Here is a 24,296-nt window from a genome sequence, read left to right as displayed (position 1 = left end):
ACAAGAGTCATAAAAGATAAAGACAGAGAAACAAAGAAATAAATGTAGAATCTGCAACAGGGGACTCGACAAACGGAGAAAAAAGCGAGTATCCATAGAGAAATACAGGACATCTGTGTGACAATGAAGGACAGAAAGGCTGGGAAAGAACAAGAATTCCTCAGGCGCGTAGATTTCTTTTTAAAAGGAGAAAGGAAAGGAAAAGGAGAGGATCACCTTCATGTTGAAGGGGAGCGTCAGGCTGGCCTCTCTTGTCCCTACCAACGGTGTACCCTGCCAAGTAACGCGGAGAAATGTCTCCAGAGTGCTGAGCAAAAGAAAGGGCGATGCAAGGATATTCTGTTCAGCCAGGTTGCGTTCAAGTGTAAAGACCACAGAAACATTCGAGAGCACAGAAAATGCAGCATTGGTGAACCATCCTTTAAAAACTTAATGATGAAATTCAGCCAACCAAGAGTTTAAAAACAACTCCGGAATGAGGAAGTGATGGCAGTCGTGCCGCTGGTGAGTCAACGGTCAGTTTAAATGCAACATGAAGGCCGAATAACCAGCAGAATTACGGTTTAGGAGAAGAAAATGCGTAGGTGGTGCCAATGGCCATATAGGTATAATTAATATACAAACTGGGAGGTACAGGAAGAGATAAGGCAGGAAAAAGCAATTTCCTTATCCTCAGAGGCTTAGCCTTTCATCTAAAAAGTAAACCTTATTAAGAACAATTCTAGTTTCTTAATGGTTCTCACAATCTTTTTTAAAAACATATTTTATTGATTATGCTATTACAGTTGTCCCATTTCCCCCCTTCACTCCACTCCAAGAATGGAGTGGACACCCCACCTCCCACATTCCTCCCCTATAGTTCATGTCCATGGGTCATACATATAAATTCTTTGGCTTCTACATTTCCTATACTATTCTTACCCTCCCCCTGTCTATTTTCTACCTACCATTTATGCTTCTTATTCCCTGTACCTTTTCCCCCTCTCTCTCCCCCTCCCACTCCCCTGTTGATAACCCTCCATGTGATCTCCATTTCTGTGGTTCTGTTCCTGTTCTAGTTGTTGGCTTAGTTTGCTTTTGTGTTTGTTTTAGGTGTGGTTGTTAATAACTGTGAGTTTGCTGTCATTTTTACTGTTCATATTTTTTATCCTTTTTTTTCTTAGATAAATCCCTTTAACATTTCATATACTAAGGGCTTGGTGATGATGAACTCCTTTAACTTGACCTCATCTGGGAAGCACTTTATCTGCCCTTCCATTCTAATGAAAGCTTTGCTGGATAGAGCAATCTTGGATGTAGGTCCTTTCCTTTCATGACTTCAGATACTTCTTTCTAGCCCCTTCTTGCCTGTAAGGTCTCTTTGGAGAAATCAGCTGACAGTCTTAGGGAACTCCTTTGTAGGTAACTGTCTCCTTTTCTCTTGCTGCTTCTAAGATTCTTTCCTTATCTTTAATATTGGGTAATGTAATTATGATGTGCCTTGGTGTGTGCTTCCTTGGGTCCAGCTTCTTTGGGACTCTCTGAGCTCCCTGGACTTCCCGGAAGTCTATTTCCTTTGCCAGATTAGGGAAGTTCTCCTTCATTATTTGTTCAAATAAGTTTTTAATTTCGTGCTCTTCCTCTTCTCCTTCTGGTACCCCTATAATTCAGATGTTGGAACGTTTCAAGATGTCCTGAAGGTTCCTAAGCCTCTCCTCATTTTTCTGAATTCTTGTTTCTTCATTCTTTTCTGGTTGGATGTTTCTTTCTTCCTTCTGGTCCACACTGTTGATCTGAGTTCCAGTTTCCTTCCCATCACTATTGGGTCCCTGTACATTTGCCTTTGTTTCTCTTAGCATAGCCTTCATTTTTTCATCTAATTTGGGACCAAATTCAACCAATTCTGTGAGCATCCTGATTACCAGTGTTTTGAACTGTGCATCTGATAGGTTGGCTATCTCTTCGTCGCTTAGTTGTATTTTTTCTGGAGATTTGATCTGTTCTTTCATTTAGGCCTTTTTTTTTTTTTTTTTTTTGGTCTTGGTGCGCCTGTTATGTAAAGGGGCGGAGACTCAGGTGTTCACCAGGGTGGGGTAACACTCATGGCTGCGCTGTGACGTTGTACGTGGGGGAGGAGTCTGAGAGGGAGCAATGGTGCTTGCTCTGCTCTCTGTGGGATTTCAGTCACTTCCCCTGCTACCCAAAAGCAAAGTGGGCCCTTCTGGTGCTGCTTCCTGAGTGGGTGAGTTTGTGTACATTCTAGGACCCTGTGGGTCTCTCCAACGACCTCTCCTGTGAGGCTGGGAGTTTCTCCTGCTGCTGCCTTAACCCCCACAGATGTTTTCAATCAGAGGTTTGAGGCTTTATTTCCCCTTACTGGAGCCATGGGTTGCTTGGTCTGTGGCCGGGCCCAGCAGCTGCTGCCTCACTGCCAGCTGCAGCCTTGCCCGCCCCACTCCATAGTCCGCCACCTCGCTGGGTCCGCCAGCCGCCTTGCTGGGTCCGCCAGCCGCCTTGCTGTGTCCTCTCCACCCCGGCTGCCCATCTCCACCCCTCCTGCCGGTCTGGGTGAGTGTTTCTTCTTTATCTCCTTGGTTGTGGGACATCCATACAGTTTGATTTTCTGTCAGTTCTGGTTGTTTTTTGTTTTTAAATTGTTGTTGTCCTTCTTTTGGTTGTGTGAGGAGGTGCAGTGTGTCTACCTATGCCTCCATCTTGGCCGGAAGTCCGGTTCTCACAATCTTAACTTCAGAGAGATCTTTTAGGAACAAATATTTCTTTTTCCTTGTTAGATTCACATAAAATTGATTTAGTACTTTTGTTCTTTAAAATAGCATGACTGGGCCCATTTCAATAAAAGCATTTCTATCTAGCCTTCCAGCTAGAAATATCCTAGAGACAACTAGAATTCTATTCATCTAATGCTAGTAGTTATCTCTGAGTGGACGTTTTCATAAGATCAACCAAACTGTCTTCAATTCTTATAAAAAGAATTTATCATTTCACAAAAATAAGTCATTATTCTGAAGAAAATAAGATTAGTGAAATATCTATCTCCAACATGGTATCTAAGGGCTTGTCAGTGTGAGTTATTAAGAAAGAGTAAAGGACACGTCATGTTGGGGGAATGTGCGCTAATAAACTGAACCAGAAGGACACATTAAAGTCTGAAAGTATTATCGTGGGATAGGAATTATAACTTCTAATAAAAAACAACCTGGATGCGACTTGATCTGTAGATTCAACACAATGCCAGTCAAAAACTCCAGCAAGTTGTTTTGTAAATATCAATAAACTGATTGTAAAGTTGATGTGAAGAGGCAAAGGACCCAGAATAACCAGCACATTACTGGAGAAAAACGCTCCATTAAGGTCAGCTGGAGAACTGACACTACCCAACTTCAAGATCAATGGCACAGAATAGAGAGCCCAGAAGTAGACCCACATATATAGACCTTTGACAAAGAAGCAAAGACAATACGATGGAGTAAAGATAATTTTTTCAACAAACGGTGACGAAACCACTGGACATCCACATGCAAAAAAAAAAAATTAATCCAGACACACACCTGATATCCTTCATAAAAATTAACTCCACATGGGCCATAGACCTAAATGTAAAATGCACAACTATAAAACGCCTAGAAGATAACATAGGAGAAAACCTAGATGACCTTGGGTAAGGAGATGCCTTTTTGGATACGACACCAGAGGCACAATCCATGACAGAAACAATTGATAAGTTGGACTTTATTAAAATTTAAAACCTCTGTGTATATTGCAAAGACAAGTCACCAACTGGGAGAAAACATTTATAAAACGTACGTCTGACAAAGGACTGTTTTCCAAAATATACAAAGAAGTCTTAAAACTCAACAATGAGAAAACAAACAACCTCATTCATTACAAAATGGGCCAAAGGTCTGACCAGACACCTCATGAAGATGAAAGGGTGTCCAATATATGTCATAGGGAACTGCAAGTTAAAGCAATGATACACACCTACGAGAACGGCCAAAATCCGGAGAGCGCTGACACCTCCAAATGCCGGGGAGGGTGTGGAGCAACAGGAGCCCTCATTCGTTACTGGCAGGAGGGCGAAATGGTGCAGCCATTGGGAAGAGTTTGGTGATTTCTTTTAAAACTAGACATATTCTTGCCATATAACCCAGCAACCACACTTCTGGCTATTTAACTATTCAAAGGAGTTGAAAACCATATCCACACAAAAAAACTTCACACGGATGTTTACAGCTTTATTCGTAATTGCCAACACTTAGAAGCAACCAAAATGTCCCTTAGCAGAGGAATGGACAAATGGACTGTGATACATCCAACGGAGTATCATTCAGTGCTAAAAAGTGCGCTATCAAGCCATGGAAAGGCATGGAGGAACCCGAAATGCACATTACTGAGTGAAAGAAGCCGGCCTGGAGAGGCTACATGTTGCACGACTGCAACTCTGCATGCTAGAAAAGGCAAAACCTTGGAAACAGGAGAAAGATCAGTGGCTGCCAGGGTTAGCAGGGAGGGAGGGAGGGAGGGAGGGAGGGAGGAGGAGGTAGAGCCCAGGGATTTTTAGGGCAGGAAACTACCCTGTATGAAACTATAGTGGCGGGTACATGTCATTACACATTTGTCCACCAAGAGTGAACCCTAACGTAACTGTGGACTTTGAGAATGACGTGTCACTGTAGGTCCATCAGTCGTAGCAAACGTGTCACTCTGCTGCAGGACGTCAACCTGGCAGAGTTGTGTATATGGGCGTCAGTGGGAACTCTGTGCCTTCTGCTCAATTTTGCTGTGAACTTGGAGACTATTATGCTAAGTGAAGTAAGCCAGTCAGAGCAAAACAAGTACCGTATGATCTCACTTATATGTGGAATCTGATGAATAAAACAAACTGACAAAGCAGAAACAGGCATGGACACATGGAACGGACTGACAGCTGTCAGAGGGGAGAGGGTGGGGGAACTGGATGAAAGGCGAAGGGTCAGCCAAAGCGCACACATACCTAATGCATAGACACAGAGTGGTAACGGCCAGAGGGGAAGCAGGGTGGGGCTGGGCGGAGGTGGGCAAACGTGGGGAAAATGGGGACAGTCTTTGCTTGGAGCAACGAGTGCACAATGCAGTGTGCAGATGACACTTTATTGGGTTATATACTTGAAACCCGCATGGTTTTGTGAACCAGTGTCATCCCAATAAATTCAATAAAAAATTTTTCTAAAACAGAAAAACCAGCCTGGGTTTCCAGGAATCGCAGTGGTGGGGTGGGGGTGGAGGGTGGGGTGGGGTGGGTGCAGTACACGTGGAGAGGAAGCAAAGGCAGGGGGTGGAATGAGGCTGCAGGGCCTGGCCAGACTTATCCTGTGGGCAACGGAGCCGTGGAGGAGCGTTGAGCAGTAAGTAAGGTGACTTGTGCTTCAGAAGGACCACCGTGGCAGCTCTGTGGGTGGGGAACTGGGATGATGGGGCATGCATGAGAAACCAATTAGGCAGTTACTGGCAGTCTGCGAGTGAGACAGCAAGGTTCTAAACTGAGACGGCAGCAGTGGGACTGGATACGCAACGAGTTCTCCAGAGCTTGGTCCAGATCAGAAGTAGAGGCTGAGAGAAAAGACAGGGGCCCTGCGAGGCTGCCACAGCCATCCTGGGCACGGTGAATTAGAGGTGCGTTAGGACAGAACAGTGGACGTGAGCTCCCAACATTTGCATTTACAGGATTCGAGTTCAGGCAAGAAGTGGGGGCCAGGCCTGCAGGCGGGAGGTGAGTTGCCTGTGGGTGGGAGGCTACGCAGAGTTGAGATCTCCCAGAGAGAGAGAAGGGAGGGCCCAAGGGCAGACTAGCAGAGGAGACCAACGTTTGAGAGGCAGGCAGAAGGTTCTACAAAGGAGGCAGAAGTGGAAAAGGGAGGTTCAGGGAGCAGGGAGCCTCACAGAAGCCAAGGGAGGGAGATGTTTTCCCCAAGTCAGTGTCAAGTGCTACAGAGGGGCTGACAAAGACCAGGAGAAAGTAGGTGACTTTGTGAGGACAAGTATTTTTTAAATTAAGTCCAGACTTCTTGACTTATAATCCAAATAATCACGTAACAGCATGTGATTTATCAGTAAGAGGACAGTTGAATAAATAATGGCACATCCACACCAGGGAATATTGGCCATTAACATGAATGGATCAGACCCATGCCAGCTGATCTGAACTCTGTGAGGTACTGAGTAAGAAAAGCAAGAAACATTAAGTGCTTGTAATACGACCCCACTCTTAGTAAAGCAAAGACGAAAACCTTATGGTGTGTGATCATATGAGAGCATGGGAGAAACTGGGAAGATGCAGGCAGAGTACGGCTGTGTATACATTACGTTTACCTGACCGGGGAGGGGGAGCGGTACTGGGGGGAGAGGGAGGGGGTCCAGCAAGTGATGCAGGACAACACAACAGGGCACGAAGACATGGTTATATTCACGCATCTTTATTAAACGATGTAGAAAATTCAAAAAAAAAATGACACAGAGAGGACTTAAATCAAGTCTACATTGAGTGTTGGGAGTGGCCCTAGTCTGTGGTGAACCAGCAGGGACCTGGCTGTCCTCCTGTGAGAGACCAAGACATCCCTGGGTGAGGGGACACCGTGAGGGCATCCGGGCCACAGGCAGCCAGCAGGTGAGCAGGAAGAAGCCACCCAGGGTCTCACGTCAATCCTGGTATTAACAGGGGACTGAGATTTGGGAATGTGTGGGAACAGCAGATCAGCAGCCAGGGTGGGCAAAGGCCTGGAACAGCGATGAAAGAAGAAGAGACTGTGAATGCAGGTGAGTGCGAAGCTGGGTGAGAACGCTAGAGAGGCCCACGGGCGGATGGGACAGGTGGCCGGGAGGCCCACGGAGGAGCCCGAAGGCCTGCCTCCTGAGTAGGATGCAGCTAGAAACCCCCCGAGTTATGGGAAAAGAGAAAACTGGAAATTAAGGAATGAGAGCTCTAAGAAAGTTATCAACCAACATACACACTTTTAATTGCAAAAAGTAAAAACTCTGTTACATAAAACTTCAATATACATACATTCTTTACGTGGGGGAAGTCTTTACAAGTTCATGGTACATTAAGTTACGGTCAACATTCTGCACTGAACACACAACAGCTTAGACCAGTCACAGCATGTGACTGGGACAGGTGTCCGTCCCAGTGCTCAGTGGGACCACTCAGGCTGCCACGCGGTCAGCTGTCCGGTTCCAGTCTGTGATGACAGCAGGGAAGAGGCTGAGTGGAGTGTCCGCCTCACTTCTGCCTCTGCAGTCCCCACCCGCCCCACCCCGAGCCCTGCACCACCCCTGGCCCGTTACTGACCTTCCCACGGGAGGCAGGAGAAAGAGGCCAGACAGCATTTTTCTGAGGGTGAAACTGTAGAGAGAAGTTTGGAGGGCAAGTTGTCTGCGATGAGACGGGGGTTCCCTCTGGAAACTCCACGTGTCTCTGATCTTGTCATCACTTCACAAACACGCAGCCATTGGGGTCTGAAAAGGTCGCCAGCGCTCGGAGGGGCTGCAGTTTGAAGGCCGGGACACTGCTGAATGGAGAGTTAAGGTGGCTTCACAGGACGACCTCATCTACCCCACGGAGCTGTGGGGAGTAACGAGGTAAATGAAGCCTGGCGCAAAGCAGATGTCCCCACTCCTCCATTTCTGTTGGAAACGGAAAACTACACTGGTTTCCCTTCTTCTCTGTGTGGAGCTTGCAGCTGGGCCTCACCCCTGGACCCATGACAGACGCCGTAAGTGCAGGAGGAACAGTCCCCGGGCCAGCCCCATGTCTGGACAGTTCAGGCCTCGGCTTGGAGTTACATAACATTTCTTCTTTCCATTCCTCTGAAAAGGCCTGCACTCCGCGTCTCCAGAGAAAGGGAAGTGGCAGAGGGATTTAGCTCTAATGCTGAAATTATGCCAGGCAGGGAAACCAGACACGAAGGGACGTGGACAACAGACAAGCTGGCTGGAGGGTGTCCCACCAAGGCCAGCACTTAAAGCCACTGTGTCCAGCGTGGGTGGGCTTGGATGTGGTGTGTGAGAGGGAGCGCCTGTCCGTCTTCTCTGAGATGCTTCTGTGGAAGAAGCTGCTGGCAGGTGAGGCAGCCAGGGAGACACACGCCCCCGGTGACATAGCACGTGCCCAGGGCTTCCCAGTTTTCATTTGCCACAGGGCTATCTCCATGAGCACCTCACCTTCCTAACCTCCTGACCCCGACACGCGTCGGCTCTGTACACAGCATGCGAAGGTCCCAACATGGAAGATTTCAGCCTAACTGACTATTTCAAAACACATCTCTGGCACTCCCTTCCACCCGTGGATTAGTGGGTGCCGGGCTACCACTACGAGTTAATGAATGTGGATCTTACAAACGTAAGCGAGTTTCTCTTCCATCGCTAGGGGAACTCAAAGCCGAAAGCCCCCTCTGTTTAATAACTGATTCACAAAATGTAGACAGGACTGCCTTCTGTCTGTGCAACCAGGCAAGTAGCTTCCCCTCCTTCCCCTCAAACTTGGCTTCTCCTGCTGGGTGAGGTTTAGATGAGAAGTGAACATCTGCTCTGGGTTTTTGTTTTGTTTTGTTTTATTTTTTTAGAATTTATTTAATTTTAGAGAAGGGAAGGGAAGGAGAAAGAAAGAGAAACATCAATGTGTGGTTGCCTCTCACACACCTGCTACTGGGGACCCAGCCCGAAACCCAGGCATGTGCCCTGACTGGGAATCGAACCGGCAACCCTTTGGTTCACAGTCTGGTGCTTCATCCACTGAGCCACACCAGCCAGGGCTGCTCTTGGTTTTTAATGTTCACTGCAGAAGCCACTAGTTAATGAGCGAACTCATCGGGACTGCACTAAAGTGGCTGAGGCCGTCCCTTGCAGCTAAGGAACTTGGGGTTTTGTTAAAATAACTGTTCCTGCACTGAGGCCCATGCTGGATTTTGGAAGAAAGGAATAGAAAACTGAGAAGTGAAAAACAAGTGATGTAAACTCCAAGGGACCCACAACTGGAACTGGGCGGAGCCCCTCTTCTGGTCACACATCTGGAGACGAGGAGTGCTGGGAAAATGGCTGGACACAACTGTGTTCCAGCCACACGCACTCTGAGAGAGTTTTCAAACAGGGAGGGAAGACGGGAAAGACTTTTTATAAAAGTCATCTGGTCAGATTCTCTCCTCCTCCATTTCTGTCCAAGGCAGTTTTTGAAAACAAATCTTGAGGAGTTCCTGGCTCGCTGACCCCACTCCTAGGCCCTCCTACCCCAGTGAGGGCTCACTGGGGTTGAGCACGCCCTCTGTGTTCTGGGTGCCACACTGGGCTGGGGCAGTAAAGTGCTGAGGGACCGACGGCCGCCCCACCAGCACCTAACTGTTCTAAGCCCTGCTTTCTTCATTAGTAGGATCAGGATCCAATACCTACTGCATAGGACCAGGTAAAGCCTAAAAGAGACCACGGACTACATAATGTTATTGTGCCTTTCTCTTAAAAAAAAAATAGCGAAGTCAGCCTATTTAGACTGTTTTATGTATTGTTAAATAGGTAGATTTTGTTTTCATAAACCATTATTAAATTAGTCTCTTTCTTCCCTAAAAAAAAAATGGATTGGGGCAAGGATAAGCCTCACCTTTCTTCGTAAGCCAGAACAGGTGTACTGTCTAATACTTGGTCCCGAGGCCTCTGGCCATCTGGACGTAAATGCTTCACACGGTGCCAAAGCAGCCTTGCTCCCAGAGAGCTGATTTCTGGGGATAGGAGTGTGTATATAGGCTCTGGGAGCCTGTAAGAAAGTGAATTTAACCCATGTGTGGAAGTCAAATCACCTCTTCGCAAACACTCAACAAACTCTCGAGCAAGTCCCTCCTCCTAGAGCCCCGTGGTTTTGTCCTTGGTGTGGCGGGGGAGGTGGGAGTTGGCTAGGTAGTCCCACCATCCCCCATCCCTGCTGCCTCACTAGATGCCCCTCTCTCCCACACCGGGTCATGCGGAGGGCCTTCTGCTCTTTCCTTGAAGGAGTTGAGAGCGAGGTGAGCAAGGAAAACCAAGCGGCACACTCACACAAAGCCTCAGATAACCAGAAAGGGGCTGGCTTGGCACCCCTAAGCCGTTCCTGCAGGACTGGTCACTGGTGGACTCGGCTAACCAGAGTTAGCTTGTGGAGAAGGCAAATTGTTTCTATGTATTCAGTACTTAAAGCAGAAAACCCTCTCTGGAGAATTTCTCTTCTAATACAAATCTACAGTCGATTCTGAACTGGACAGGATTTAATGAAGTGAATGGGATGCGCACAAGTCTCCTAGCAGCAGCCATACCATTCTCTGCTGACCGGGGCTGAGGGCACTCCCAGGGGATGCCTCGGAACAGCATCGCATGCAAGGGTTTCTCAGTTTTCCAAGTTTTGAACTGAAGTCGATATTTTATGAACATTTAAGGTGTGAAGAACGGGAGTAAAATGGGGAAGGAACACAGAGTAATTCGTAAGAATGAAACAGAAATCTCAATCATTAAAACAGTTGCTTTGCTCTTAGGGAAGCCTCTCTTTTCTTAACCCACAGGGCCTAACTTAGGAAAACTGAGTGGCCTCTGAAGAACTTGTTTACAGCCCTGACTGGTGTGGTTCAGTTGGTTGGCTGTTGTCCTGCAAAGCACAGGGTTGCCGGTTCGATTCCCAATCAGGGCACATTCCTGGGGTGTGGGCCTGGTCCCCAGTCAGGTTCACGCAAGAGGCAGCCTATCCAGGCTTCTGTAGCATACCGACGTTTCTCTCCCCTTCTCCCTCCCTCTCCCTCTCTCTAGAGGTAAGCAATGTAATTTTTCAAAAAAGGAACTTGTTTACGTATAATCCTCCCTCCCAATGCGCAGCAGGGATGAGGACGTGGCAAATTCCTGAGAAGCCTGCACAAAGCTGGCCTCTAAGTGATCCCTCTGATTCAAAACCTCTCAAACCATAACTGCTTAGCAAGCGTGACTCTCATGTGTTCAAGTGTTCGCTGCATTAATCAACACAAGGCGCTGAGTTTTTCACGGAGTAATTCCCTCAGGTACAGTTCATCCTAGTTTCATTCAAGCCTGCGGAGGAGGCTCTGAGTGTTTCCACCCCGAGCTCCGCGAACCCTGCTCGTCCTTTACAAGCCCATAGACAGGCAGTTCAAGTGCGCAGTGAGCCCTGCTGCCGCCCAGGGGAGGCAAAGGCAGACAGGGCCTGGGGCCGGAGGGCTGGACCCTGCAAGGAGCGACACCCGCTTCCCTCACCACTGTCCACCCCTGGTTTGTAACTCTGACCTAGACGTCTCCCGCATCCGTTCGGTTTCTGTCATTCGGAAGCAGGGGCCACAGTGCGCTCTGTTTTTCTCCATCTAGGTGTTGGCACGACCAGAGGCCAGACACCCAGCAGTATCAATAAAGGAAAAAGAAAACAAGAAAAGAGCATCCTAATTTACACTACTTGATTAACACGCTAAAAGCACGTACGGGAAACCATGAGCATAGTGAATGACCCAATCGAAAGAATACAGCTTTATATTGTTACAAAAAGTAAAAACCTCACCTTGTTCCCGTACAGAGAGAGAGAGATCGTTTAAAGACAGAGGACCGCACGGTCGCACACCCAGCTGGCAAACACTTGGGGTCTGGAGTTCCTTCCCCGACCACATTACAACATCAGCTTGACACATCTGTAAAACATCTTCCCTGCACAAAGTCAGACCCTACAGATCAAACCAGGGAGGCGCCCTCTCCCAGGCCAGCATCTAACTGCCCCCTCTCTCGGTAAAAGCAACACAGTAGACAGAATGACACTGCCCGGCAGTAAAGGGCCCTGGCCCAGCCGAGGGAGGGGGACCAGGAGCCTAAGCGCCAAGAAACCAGCCAGACGGCCCGGGGAGATGGGAAGGAGTTGAGACTGGCGAGGGTTGGGGTGGGGGAGGCAAAAGAACCAAAAGTTAAAATGGAGAAAAGTATTACTTTAGGAGTAACCGCTTCAATTAGAATCAGACCGCAGCCTGGCATCACTGAGACTTCAAGAGCCATGGATGCTGGGAAAGAAGTTCACTTCTTGAGTGCAGTTCGAGGCTGTCTGATCTTTGTGCCAGTGGTTCTGGATCCCACTCTGTTTGGGAAACGGCAATGGCTTCTTTAATCAGCAGCCATCGCTTCCCTAAGAAAGTGCAGGGCAGTGTGGCCAGGAAGATGGGGCCCGCAGGCCCATCTGCTGAAGGATGGCTCTGAAGTCGGGACTGGTCTGGCTGCTTCTCTGTGACCAGGGGACCGGCAGGGGGGAGTGAGGGAAGGCACCACCCCGCTCCCTGCCCCAACAGCGGCCTCAAGGCTGCGAGGCCGAAAGAGCTGGAGGAGCCCAGTCTCTCTCCAGCGCTGGCAAAGTGCTGGCCCAGCCGCTGGGGGGCCGGGCTCCGGCCCTCGGCTCTGGCACACAGGGTCTCACATACACATGCAGAGGGCAGGGAACTGAGCAACCAGCCCCTAAAAGTGGTTTCATCATTTTTATTTCCTCCTTTCAATCGGGTCTTCAGCTCTCAGAGCTGTTCCTCCAGACAGTCCCGTTTCCTACTGTTCTGAGAGGGTGGTTCCATCGCAGACGACCAGAGGCTGGAGCCCTCTGACCAGAATGTAGATGTTCCAGTGGTCGGCATCAGCATAGCCTGGAGGGGGCACAGCAACAGGAAAGCATGTGACTGCCAGGGACCGGGCACTCCTGTGGGCTGAGCAAGGCCTGCATGCCAGAGCCACCCTCGGGGCACGCCTGCAAAGTCAGGCAAATCTTGCTCTGAAGGTCCTTTAGCTCTTTCTGGCATAAATACTCCCAGTTATTACCCGGCTCCTCTGTAACCGGACACCCAAAAGGAGCCACTTCGAGCCAAAACCCTTCATCACCGCCCTTCACCTGGGTCCCTGCGAGTTACAATTCGGCAGGTTTACCAAGGCAGGATGCTCTAGGTGACCAGGTGTTGGGCTTTGAGTATCAGGCTGATCTCATCTCTTTCAGCAAGAAGACAGGATGGGTTCTGGGGCGGGGGGGAGGACCCCTATCCAATGTTCCTGAGGTTATGTACAACATGGCCTCGTTACGAAACATCCGATCGACCCAACCCGGCATTTCCTAAATTGTGGTCAGCGAACGGCATCCTGTGAGATGGTCCGAGGAAAATGGGTTCCATGGCCAAGCAAGTCTGAGAAACACTAGGTTCTCCCAAGGCTTTCGGAGCCTTTTGTACACTGATGTGCACCATGAATCAGTAAGACAGTGTTTCCCAAAGTCAGCTGGCCCAAGGAGCCCTATTTGCCAAAGAGCTGCTGCTCCCACCTCCAGGGTCATGAGTGATCCGTAGAACTGTTTAGGAAAGACTGGCCTGCATCATGTAAGGGGCTGGAAAGGTAAACTTAAAACCTTTAACAGTTCAATAATCTCTTGATGGAGAATTTTCTAGAGTATGACGTACCCTATCCATCTTTAAACGGAGAGCACTGAACAGACTTCAGCCTCTACCCGGCGGCCCTCGGAAGGTCACTATGGGCAGTGGCTGCACCGTTCCAGCAGATGACAGGGCTCACCAGTGCCTGGCCCACCACCATTCCTGAAAACACTCCCTATCACAGGTTTCTGGCGGTCTGTAACCTTGTCCTCCTTCCCGTCAATCTTCACAGGACAATGCTTATTTGGTCAAAAAACACAGAACTTGCTTGTCACACTGCAATTCTTAAGGGTCCCCGAGGTGCCCGAGACACCATGAGACACCCTCCACTGTCAGGTCTGCTCTCCTGTCCGTCTCTGTGACTGAGGCAGCCGCAGCCATCGCGTCTGCTCCTGCCACCACTCAGGCGCCCACTGTTCTCCCCTGTCCTTCCCTCAGACTTGCCCTCTTCCCCTTGCTCTCTTCTGTCTCCTGTCCCTTCTCCACATTCCCGTCACATGGCTGGACACTGCCAACCACAGGGCTCCTTTCCTTCTGGCCCATAGGCCCGGTCACAGCACAGCTCTGGGTTTTAGGCTGTTCTGGGCCATCCCCGCTGGACTTTAATGCTCAAGCCTCCCTGATCACTGCCCGTCACCCATTTTTTCCTTTTCCCCGAATCCTGTAACTGGCATTCTAGCTGCTTGTGGGAGCTAGGAAACTGGAGTTTGGACAACTGAGGTGTTCTGTGGGCGTCTGATCGGTCAGGCATTGGTAGAACACAAGACAGAAACTCTTCCATGCACAACTACCTACTTCCAATCCCAAATGCCGTGCGGGCTTGTGCAACAGTCACACCTCATGGAAGGGTCACTCCACTGCAGGAAAGCAGGTTCAGAATCATTTCTACACAAGAATCTCCTTTTATGCAGTAATTCCCAAGGGCCAGGCCAGCTGTGCTCCACTATTAGTCAATGCTTAATTTGTGCATTTTTATTTTTTCATTTGTAAACTGAAACAAAAGTTAGTTAACTTGGATTAAACCTTGGCACAGCCTGTGGTCTGCACCCTTCTTCCAAATGAGGTGAGAGGTTTCTAGGGATTGGGGTTTTCTGAGGAGGTAAATTAAAGGAAGTCAAAGGGAAACCAGCCTGGGCTCTGCCAGGGACTCCAGGCAGGAAAAAGAAGGAGGGCAATGGTGACGCTTGCTGATTTCCTTGCTCAGCCAAGCGAACTCTATAGTCAGACTGATCGCTACCAACAGCAGTTGACTTAAACCTGTTTCCTGGCACAGATTTTCAGAGTACAGCACACTGGACCAGTCACAGCTGGGAAGTCACGGGGCCAGGGGGGAGCCATGGCTCTGAGGCGGCGGCCCGGCGGTGGGGCCCCCACGGAAGGCAGCATTTCCTTGCGTGGCAGATGCCTCCACATGCTGCTGGCTCTGTTCTGTTAGCACGAGGGGCTCCTCACATCTACAACTGCGCCGTCCCTGGCTTGACTCGGTTAAATGAGGCCCTTGTTTAACAGAAGCTTTGCTTAACAGATGGTGGGGCCTTCGAATGGTCACCTCTCCTCTCTGGGTCTTACTCTCCTCATCTGTAAAATAAAGGACCGCTCTAAATGTTTTCCATAACCCTTTCTAACCTGGACACATACATTCTGAATGTTTATAGACGAAGACATTCCCCTCTGCCACATTTTCTCCTTAGTTGTTCCATCTCAGCATAAATATTGACCCTGCTGATTGAAAAATGCTGTTTTTGACCCAACTGACCTTGGGGAAGGCAATATTCAATTCTTACAATATTTTTTGAGTTAAAAATAAAAAGGCCCTGTGCCCTCCTGGGCCCCACCTTACCGATATCGCCTGGCCCTATGGGCATCACCAACATACTGCAGTGTGTTCGGCACTGGAAGGGCGGGATGAGATGCAGCAAGGCTTCCCCACTGCCGATGGTAAACAGGTCGTGCATCTTATGTGCCTGGAGGGAAAACAGGGGGGAAGAAAAGGAAGGAAAAGAAAACAGTAAAGCCCAGGAGTGTGGGCTATGGATACACAAAATCCATACACACATAGCTCTGAGTTTCCGAGCAGCCTCAACAAAAAGGAAAATAGAACCAATAACACAATTCACACTTATGTTCAAAAGATAAAAACAAATTAGTTTCTCCAAAGCATGGCTCATCTCCCTGTATTGAGAGCAGCGTAAAAACCTCCTGTAGTGGCTTCTAACGAGATACTTAACGTGTGACTTAGCGGATGACAACCTCAACAACAGCCCTGTGGTAGAAACTGCACAAACTTCGTAATTCCCAACTATTTCTAGCCACGGCTTCAGAGTAGGCCGAAGACAAAATATCTCATTGCAATTTAACAGAAGTCTAACAAAACCTAGTACATGCTGGTCCAAGAACGCAGTCTTCCAGGGGTCTGGTTTGATTCAGACTTGTAAACGAAGAGATGTCTACATACCCTTTGGGCAGGGTTCCACGGAATATTCTTTCTTAGTGCCAGAGTTTCGGTAAGAATCGAACAGTGGTGAGGCCAGGTTTACACTTTCTGGCAAGACCCAGGTGAGCAGACATGTCGTGCTACTGATTACAGTCGACGACAGTAAGACTGGCCTCTGATTTTGAAAACTAAGGAGACAACCAGGATATGCACCCGCGGAGGCTCCGCTGCCCTTCTGAGAGGGCGCTGCTGCTGCCCACGGGCATGAAGTGCGGCCGCTGCGGGCCAGGCACAGCTGTGAGCCCGGGGGCTGGGCTGGGTCGGGGAGCAGGGACAAAGAGAGGTTGGTCTTGCTCAGGCTTCTCTTCCTTCCTAGTGAGAGAGAGCCCCTAGGCCTCCCCTCCCAGCCCCTGCCCTGCCGGCAGCCCTTTCACATGCCCACGTAGAGCAGGGATCAGAAGTCTGACTCCCGGGGCCACATCCTGGCTTTCTCTTCACCACTCGGGGCCTCGAGAGTCTTGGGTTTTGGTCCCATCTTCTCCTGTCCCCAGCCCTGGTCTCTCTGTTGCTTCCATAGGCTCTGGCCATGACTCTGATTCCACAGCCACACTAGAGCCATTTCAGCTGTTGCCGCACTGACCGGAAGAGGGTCAGGGAGGACTAGTGTCTAGACCTGCCTGCAACGTACTGGCACCAGCAGAAGCCCTGGTAACTGCGGTCTTGAGAAAAAAGTCCCAGAAGACCAAAACCAAGGGATGTATTTCTTTTCGTATAAGCCTGAGAGGAGGAAGGATCATGCTCCTCCACACCCAGGACGGGAAGAGACAGACACCATAACGGAGCAGGCCAGCCAGAGGCAACAATGCGGGGTGGGTGAAGGGGGCCTTGGAGCCCCTCACCTCTCTCCCCAGTACTCCTTTCACAACCAAATCCCCACTTCTGTGCCCCAGCGCTGCCTCTTGGATCCTGAGCCCCCAGACTTGTGACTTTACCAGGGTCCGGGGCCCAGAAACATAGATAACAGGGTGGAGTAACAAGGCTATGGAGCGCTTGGGCCAGGGTGGGAAACAGATGTTCTGAAAAAACAGATTCTCAGGATTTTCGCCTATTTGGGCCATTCGCCTTCCCAAAACATGTTTGAGAACCACAACAAGATGACTTTGATAGGCATCTGAGTAACTTTGCATTTACCCCTCTGGCCGAGCTCCCTGGTGTCCCTGTTAAGCAGACTGGTGAAATGAACTTCAGATTTAAGCGGGAAAATCAAGATAAAGATAAAGGCCCTCGCCCAGAAGTATGTTATAACTATGAAGATGAAATCATACTGGGACCTGGGCTCTTGCCAGGGACAGCAGATAAACTTCTTTAAAATCTGAGGAAGAGCCCAGCACCTCCGCCCTGCTGCTGGCAGGCAGTTCTTAGTTCTAGACAAAATGATTGTTTTTCTAGGCTTTAAAATTCCTTTAACATGATTCAGCAAATTTGAAGCCAATAGTATCAGGAGGTTGGAGACACAACCCAGAGTTGGTAGGGGCCACAGTCTGAGAAATTTAATTTTTTTACAAAGTAAAAATTCCTGTTTTTAATTCTTTCAAATCAATCCAGGCTCAAAATCCTTCCTCAGGAATGCGACTCAACAAGAGCAATTCAGAGAAAAGCAAGCAGACACAAACACAGAACAGCTTTGCTGAGTCCACTGGCCGCAGAGGTAAAATGCAGGCTCCAGGCACTTGGCCTGGGGCTGAGTGAGAGCCGGCCCCCTACACTGTGCCGCCTGCCTCAGGCATGTGCCTGCCCACCTCCCCAAGCTAGTCCCCAGACCTCCCCAAGCTCTCAAGCCCTGCTTTCCCAATGGTCTATCTGAAGTCCCTCACTTATTTCTGGGGAAAGCCAGCCTGGGAGTGAGAGTGAGGACGAGCCCTCCTCTTAACTCGCTGTGCCCTTGGGCAAGTCATTTAATCTCTGTGGGGCTCAGTTTCCTTATCTACAAAATGAGTAAGTTGGGCTATTCACTTACACAGCATTCATTTACAGTTTGCCAGCTTTCTACTTTGAGGCAGAGAAGTCAGGCTGACTGCATGCTCGGGTCCCTTCAGAAGTTAGGGTTCTGCATACTTGGCTGCAGAAGAGTGGCTTGCCGAAGGGAGACCGACAAAGCAACTAGACTGTCCATAAAACAGCAGGCCACCGCAGGTCTCCTGGCTAGCGGGAGGAGAACACTGTAGATTGTGTGAGGGTCCCTTTAATTCACCCTCTAAGTTGATATGCAGGGAAGGCCTTGATTATGACATTGGCCCAGGTTCCAAATGAGGAAAATTCTGGTTCTAAGTCCTTTCAAAATGTCCTACCTTATTCCTCTCAATAGGTTCTCCTTCAAAAAAGAAGCAATTTTTCAAGGACGCATCTTTTGGAAATGGTAGGTAGGTGAAAACAGGAAAAAGCTCACGTAAAATGTGTGATCTGTTCAGAGCTCTTGTCCTGTAAAAGTTTGAGAGAGAAAAAAGTATTTAAACTGGGCAAGCCAGCCGCCATGACTAACACAGAGCTGAGCAAGGGTGGGAAAGCTGTGGGCGGTGGGGATGGGGGGAAAAATATCAGGACAATATCTTAAGTGTTACATCCGTGAAGAATAGTCACGCCAAACCAATTAATTGTAACATAAACTCTTCAGCCACGATTTGTCCATGTGGGTGGGAGTTTATAAAGTCCAGCTAAAACAACATATAGAGGAAGGAAAGAAACAATCCATTCATTCTATCTTGGAAAAGAGACTGAACAACAAGCCAAGCGGAAGAAGAGACAAGGGGAAGAGGAGGCAGCAAAAATCTTGAACCTTCTTCTGAGACAGAGCAACAAGAAGCAGCAAGCCTGACTAGCTTGTTCAACTGAGTATCTGACCACACAAATAGCCAATTTAAAGAAAGGCAGGAGCATCGAGTAATTATCTAACGAAAAGCCTGAAAGAGCAATTTTTTAATGCTCTTTTAGAATGGTCCTAGATGGAAATTGGCTTTCCTTGTCTTCCTAAAGAGCACCCCAAGAAATGGACCCTGTCTTCTACAGGACACGGGAAGGAATGGGGAGACAAACTTGAGTTTCAGTCCTGGCTGGGTGATGTTAAGCAAGGTACGTCACCTCTCTGATTCCCATTTTCCTGATGTGAAAAGTGACGACCATCATTCCTACTTTCCAGAGCTATGCTGAGCATCGCCACTGAGCAAGACACTAAGCAGCGAGGCACGTGGCTGGGCACAGCCAAGTGCAGGGAAACGGAGCCTCCCGCTCCCTGTGCAAGCTCTCCAGCTCTCAGCACTCAGACTCACGCCACATAAACACGAGTGCTACACACACAGTTAGAAATAGATTAGAAATCTGTTAGGCCATCTCGGTGTCTACCCGTGGTGGCACTCCTCTCGACACAGGTCTTCTACTTGTCTCTTTCTCTCTCTCTCATCATTGGTTTGTCCACAGTGAGCACCCGAGTATCATTTGACTTGAAGGGTGTACTGCGAAGTGCTGGCACAGTGCTGGGCACAGTTTTGACCTCTGTCTGGTCTGCCCCTTTCCACATGCACACACAGACTAGAGCCCCTTTTCACTCACCATGGATAAGTAAAAGGGAACCACCGGTGAGGAAAGCAGCGCCACCACTTGGCAAAAATCCCTTCTGTGAAGCCTTCTGTCACCTCTGGGTACTGGCACAAAAAATGCTGAAGCTCCTCAGACAACAGGGGCTTTTTGGTCTTGACTCGGAGGAAAACAAAAGCAATGCAAAACAACACAGAGTTACTTATCAGGAATGTCATAGAGCTCGACCGTTTCTAGTCATTACAGGGGTTATCAGCCCTGGCCGTTGTGGCTCAGGTGGTTGGGGAATCATCCCATAGACTGAAAGGTCGTGGCTTTGATTCAGGGTCAGAGTACAGAGCCAGGCGGTGGGTTCGATCCCTGGTTGGGGCACATACAAGGAGGCAACCAACAATCGATGTTTGTGTCTGTCTCTCTCCTACCCCTTCCTCTCTCGGTAAAAGCAATGAAAAAAAAAATACAACCTTGGTGAGGATGCATGGGTCATGAGTCAGTGGGAGAACCAGGCTCCGTGCTCACCTTGATCAACAGAGGATGGAGTCTCTCAAATGTCTTTGGGGCGTTCGCCAGCGGCACCACCTGCACAGGCAGTTTCAGGATACAACCAGTGCAGCTGTCAGGAATGGTGTCAGGGGTGGGGTCCGACTCGTTCTGCTCACCGTCGTTTGTCCACCAGGGGTCTTCCTCTGAGAGAGGAAGGGGTACGGAGGAAGCAGACAACAGAAAGAACAGAGCAGGTAGGTCAGTCCAATAGCTCTGGCAATGAAGTAGAAAGGACAGGCACAACAATAATTTTAAAGGCCGACAATGACGAGCATTGGTGACCTGTGAAAAGGTCCAAATGGAATAAGTAGCCTCCAAGGAGGGAGCAGAGTGTGCAGGGGACAGGCTGGGAAAGAGAGGTACTTTTCTGTGTAGACTCTTCCACACTTTATGGAAAGTATTTTTCAACATGTACATGCATCTCCTAAGTCAAACTAACAAATAAAATCAAACAGCTGGAGAAGATATTCAGTGACATGGGATTGGAGATGTAGTTCTTCCACCATTTTCTAACCTGTGACCCCCACATCTGAACAGTCTACAGCATGTGGGGCAGGGGCAGGCAGAAAGGGGGGCTCCCACCTTCAGTGATGAGTCCTACTGCGTGTCTTCCCTAGCACTCTGGGTGTGGGCCGAGACTCTTGGTCACAAGCCCAAGTGGAGGCCAGGGTGACTCTGGGAAGGAAGAGCGAGAAAGGGTGCAGAGAGAAGGGATGGAGAGGAGACAGGACTTTTCAGGGGCCTATCTTTGGAGTAAAGTGAATTGAGCACCCACTCAGACGGCGCTCTGTCCCAGCTCAGAAGGAGGTAGGGCTACTAGGTGTGGTGTCTGTCCCCAAGGACGGCAGGTTGGTCAGAAGAGGAAGAAAGCCCGCTCAGACCCTGACGCGAACGCTGGCTGGCTCCCTGACACCTTCCCCTGGCTGGCTCCTGTCTGCGGGGTTGGCCCTGTTTCCATGCGGCCCTTCTCAGTTTCTCTCTGTTCCCTCCTTCTGGCACTATTCTGTTTATAACGGTACTGTACCATTTCTTGTTTGCTTTTTGTTCCACTCTGGGTTTTATGTGTGTAGCCTGAGATATGTCTTTGTGATAAACTCTAATTTGAATCCAAAATGTTCCACCAGATGGTTTCCAATTAAAACCCATCAGGAGAGAGCCTAGAACAAAAGACAACAGACCCCCAAATGTGGCTAAAAGGTGAGGTCAGTTCTTTAAACAAATAAATGCACTTGGAAACTGACTCTCGACCACAAAATACTTTCTGCAGTCAGCAAGTGCTTCCTCCTGGTGTTCTAACAGCAGCACTGGGGTGGAGAGGGCCTGTCAGGGAAAGCCTGTCTGTCTCAGCAAGTCTCCTGAGCACCTCCAAGCCCCTCCATCTCTGGCAGACAGAACCCGTGTTTCCTCTGTTTCCAGAGGAAGCTGCCACCTACCCTTCTCGCCTGTCCCGGCCTGTGGGCAGACTACGCACCCAAGGCCCACTGCACCCCCGCTGGGGAGGGACCTCTACCCCACACCCTCACCGTGAGCCTCCACAGGCAGCTGCAAACCTCCAGTGGCACCTGTTTCTGGGGCACTCTGAAGCTGCAAAGTTAAACTTTTTTCCCTTCTGAAATATTTTTAAATGTTCCTTATTAGATGCCAAATATGATGAATGCTCACCAAAATACAAGAACTCTGGGTAATGGACATACAGTGAGGCATACACAGTCATTACAACATGTCACGATCATACAGCATTTCAGTCTCCAAAGTACTGGTGAGGGAAGAAGGAAGGAGAAAGGGAACTCATGTGCTAAGCGCCAGGCCCTACGCTAGTCATTTTCACGTGCTGTACTGTTCACTTTCTACCACGTCATTATCGAGGAGGCATCGCCATTCCCATCTTACAGATGAGCAACCTGAGAGGGAGAGGCAGCAGGAGTTACCAAGGCACCAGAGTGCGGCGGGGAGGAGCACAAAGCTCGCGGGGTGGTGTTGCGGGGAAGAGGGCAGGGCTGTCGCTGAGGACAGTTCTAATGAGGGTTTCCAGGGCTTGAAGCACCTGCCACTCGGCTGAGAGCAACACAAGGAACCACAAAGGCCTTTGAGGAGGGATGTCCTGACCCTTCAGGAAGGTTATTCTGGGTGGTGAGTAGGGTGTCCTAGAAGAGAGAGGCTAGGAAGAGGGAGGCCTGTTGCATTTTGGTCTTGACCTTTTTTTTGGTGGGGGGAGGACTGTATTGTGATGAGAGGTGAAACATAATGAGAACCTAAACGGAGGCAGTGGGCCTGGGAGGAAGGGTGATTCCAAGGGCAGCGATGGCACAATCTAGACGCCTAAGAGCACTTCTAAGAATGTGCGCTGGCAGTGCCAAGAGCTCCTCCCCTAAGGGAGCTCTGACCCGGGAGACCAGGACGGCCTGCAGCTTCATCACGACGTTCTGGGCGGGAGGAGGGCGGGACTGGAGGGGAAGAGCATTATTTTGCTTTCTCTGTGTAGACATTACACTAAAGGAAACAGCTTTATTGAGATGAATTCAGATACCATAAAATTCATTCAAAGCGCACAATTCAGTGGTCGTTAGTATATTCATAGAGTATAACCAGCACCATAATCTAAGCTTATAACCCTTTCATCACCCTACAAAGAAATCCGGTGCCTATTAGCAGCCCCTTCCCAGTGCGACCTCTCTCCCGCCAGCCCTGAGTATGCACTTGGCCATTCTGGTATTTCACATAAATGGAGTCATACCATATACGGTCATCTGTGTCTGACTTTTTTAACTTAGCATAATGTGTTCAAGGCTTATCCACGTTATAGCCTGTGTCCATTCTTCATCCTTTTCTGCTGCCGAGTGACATTCTATTATATGGACATACTACATTTTCTGTGTTCACTCTCGGGTTTCGGGACATTTGGGTGGTTTCTACTTTGGGGCTATTATGACTAATGCTCCTAGGGACATTCACGTGCAAGCGTTTGGGTGGGCGTATCTTTTCAGTCCTTTTGTGTACACACCTAGCAGCGGAACGACTAGGTCATTTGCTAACTCTGTGTTTAACTATTGGAGGACCTGCCAAACTGTGTTCCAAAGCAGCTGTGCTATTTTACATTCGCATTAGCAATGGATGAGGTTCCAACTTCTCCACATCCTTGCCAGCACTTCTTATTGTCTATCTTCTTACCATAGCCATTGTCATGGGTGTGAAGTGGCTTCTCACTGTGGTTTTCCTCTGCATTTTCTTGACGGCTAATGACGTTGACCATCTTTTCATATGCATGTTAATTACCTATGGTTTTTGGCGAAATGTCTATTCCAATCTTTTGCTCATCGTTAATTGGAGTATTTGTCTTTCTATTATCGAATCATGAGTTGTAGACATTACATTCTCAAAAAACAAAAAACTGTGAGGGAACCAGATGTAAAAATGTAATAGCACTCTATAAAACTACTATAATTAAAATAGTTACAGTCGACCCTCAGTATTCTGATTCCTATCGCCTACTCCCTAAAATGCATCCGTAACCCCAAAGCAATACTCCAGGGGATGGCTTGAGAGTCACCCACACATGTGCAGAGCAGCAAATCCCAGCAGCGGTGGGGGTGGGCCGCGAGCTGCCTTCCATCCCACCTCTCCCACTGTAATCAAGTGTCCTTTTTACCGTCTATTTAGTGCCACATTTTCTGCATTTTTTGTCAGTGATTTTGCTGTATAAAATGCCTGTGCATTTGTGGGAAAGAGGGAGTGTTGGGGAACTCTCTGTACTTTGGGCTCTATTTTGCTGTGAACCTAAAACTGTCTAAAAATATTTTGTAATAATAATATTTTAAAAAATGGCCCCTGAGCCAAGTGCTGAAGCACGGGCAGGCGTCCCTAAGTACGAGGCCGTGATGTGCCTCACGGAGAAAACGGCAGGGTCAGGCGCACTTTGTTCGGGCGGGAGCTGCAGTGCTGTTGGCTGAGCGCGATGTGACGAATCGGTCATACAAAATAAGGTGTTTAAACAGAAACACACACAAACAAGGCCCCGTGTCCAGCAGCTGGCGCTGATGTGGCCAGAGGCTCTCAGGAACCTGACTCTACTTCCCCAGGGGCAACGGGTCAGTATTCGCCAATTCAGTACCTGCAGGGACTTCATAGACATGACTGCAGCAGACAGTGAGAACCGACTGTAGGGTCTTACAAAGGAGCAGACAAAAAGCTTAATAAAACAGAATAAAGAATGTGGCAAGAGACCCAGAATACTTGTATATAAATGAATATTTAATTCATGGTAAAGGTGAATCTTAACTCACTGAAGAAAGGATGGATTCAGTAAATTA

General features: G+C 48.8%; 1 protein-coding gene across 2 annotated transcripts in view; it reads right to left on the bottom strand.

The window, feature by feature from the left end:
* Positions 1-12,480: 12,480 nt before the first annotated feature.
* Positions 12,481-24,296, bottom strand: part of C11H6orf89 (chromosome 11 C6orf89 homolog) — a 31,879-nt gene continuing 20,063 nt past the window's right edge. For both annotated transcript variants that reach the window (XM_024557673.4, XM_045193317.2), the window contains 5 exons: positions 19,966-20,132; positions 19,462-19,601; positions 18,207-18,336; positions 15,265-15,388; positions 12,481-12,653 (listed from right to left, as the gene is read on the bottom strand). In XM_024557673.4, coding sequence (XP_024413441.1) covers positions 12,559-12,653; positions 15,265-15,388; positions 18,207-18,336; positions 19,462-19,601; positions 19,966-20,132 — 656 coding nt within the window. In that variant the 3' untranslated portion in view covers positions 12,481-12,558. The remainder of the gene's footprint in view (positions 12,654-15,264; positions 15,389-18,206; positions 18,337-19,461; positions 19,602-19,965; positions 20,133-24,296) is intronic.

The sequence above is a fragment of the Desmodus rotundus genome, chromosome 11, assembly GCF_022682495.2.
Source record: "Desmodus rotundus isolate HL8 chromosome 11, HLdesRot8A.1, whole genome shotgun sequence".
Taxonomy (NCBI): domain Eukaryota; kingdom Metazoa; phylum Chordata; class Mammalia; order Chiroptera; family Phyllostomidae; genus Desmodus; species Desmodus rotundus.
The sequence above is the reverse complement of the archived record's forward strand: the minus strand, read 5'-3'. Positions and strand labels throughout refer to the sequence as shown.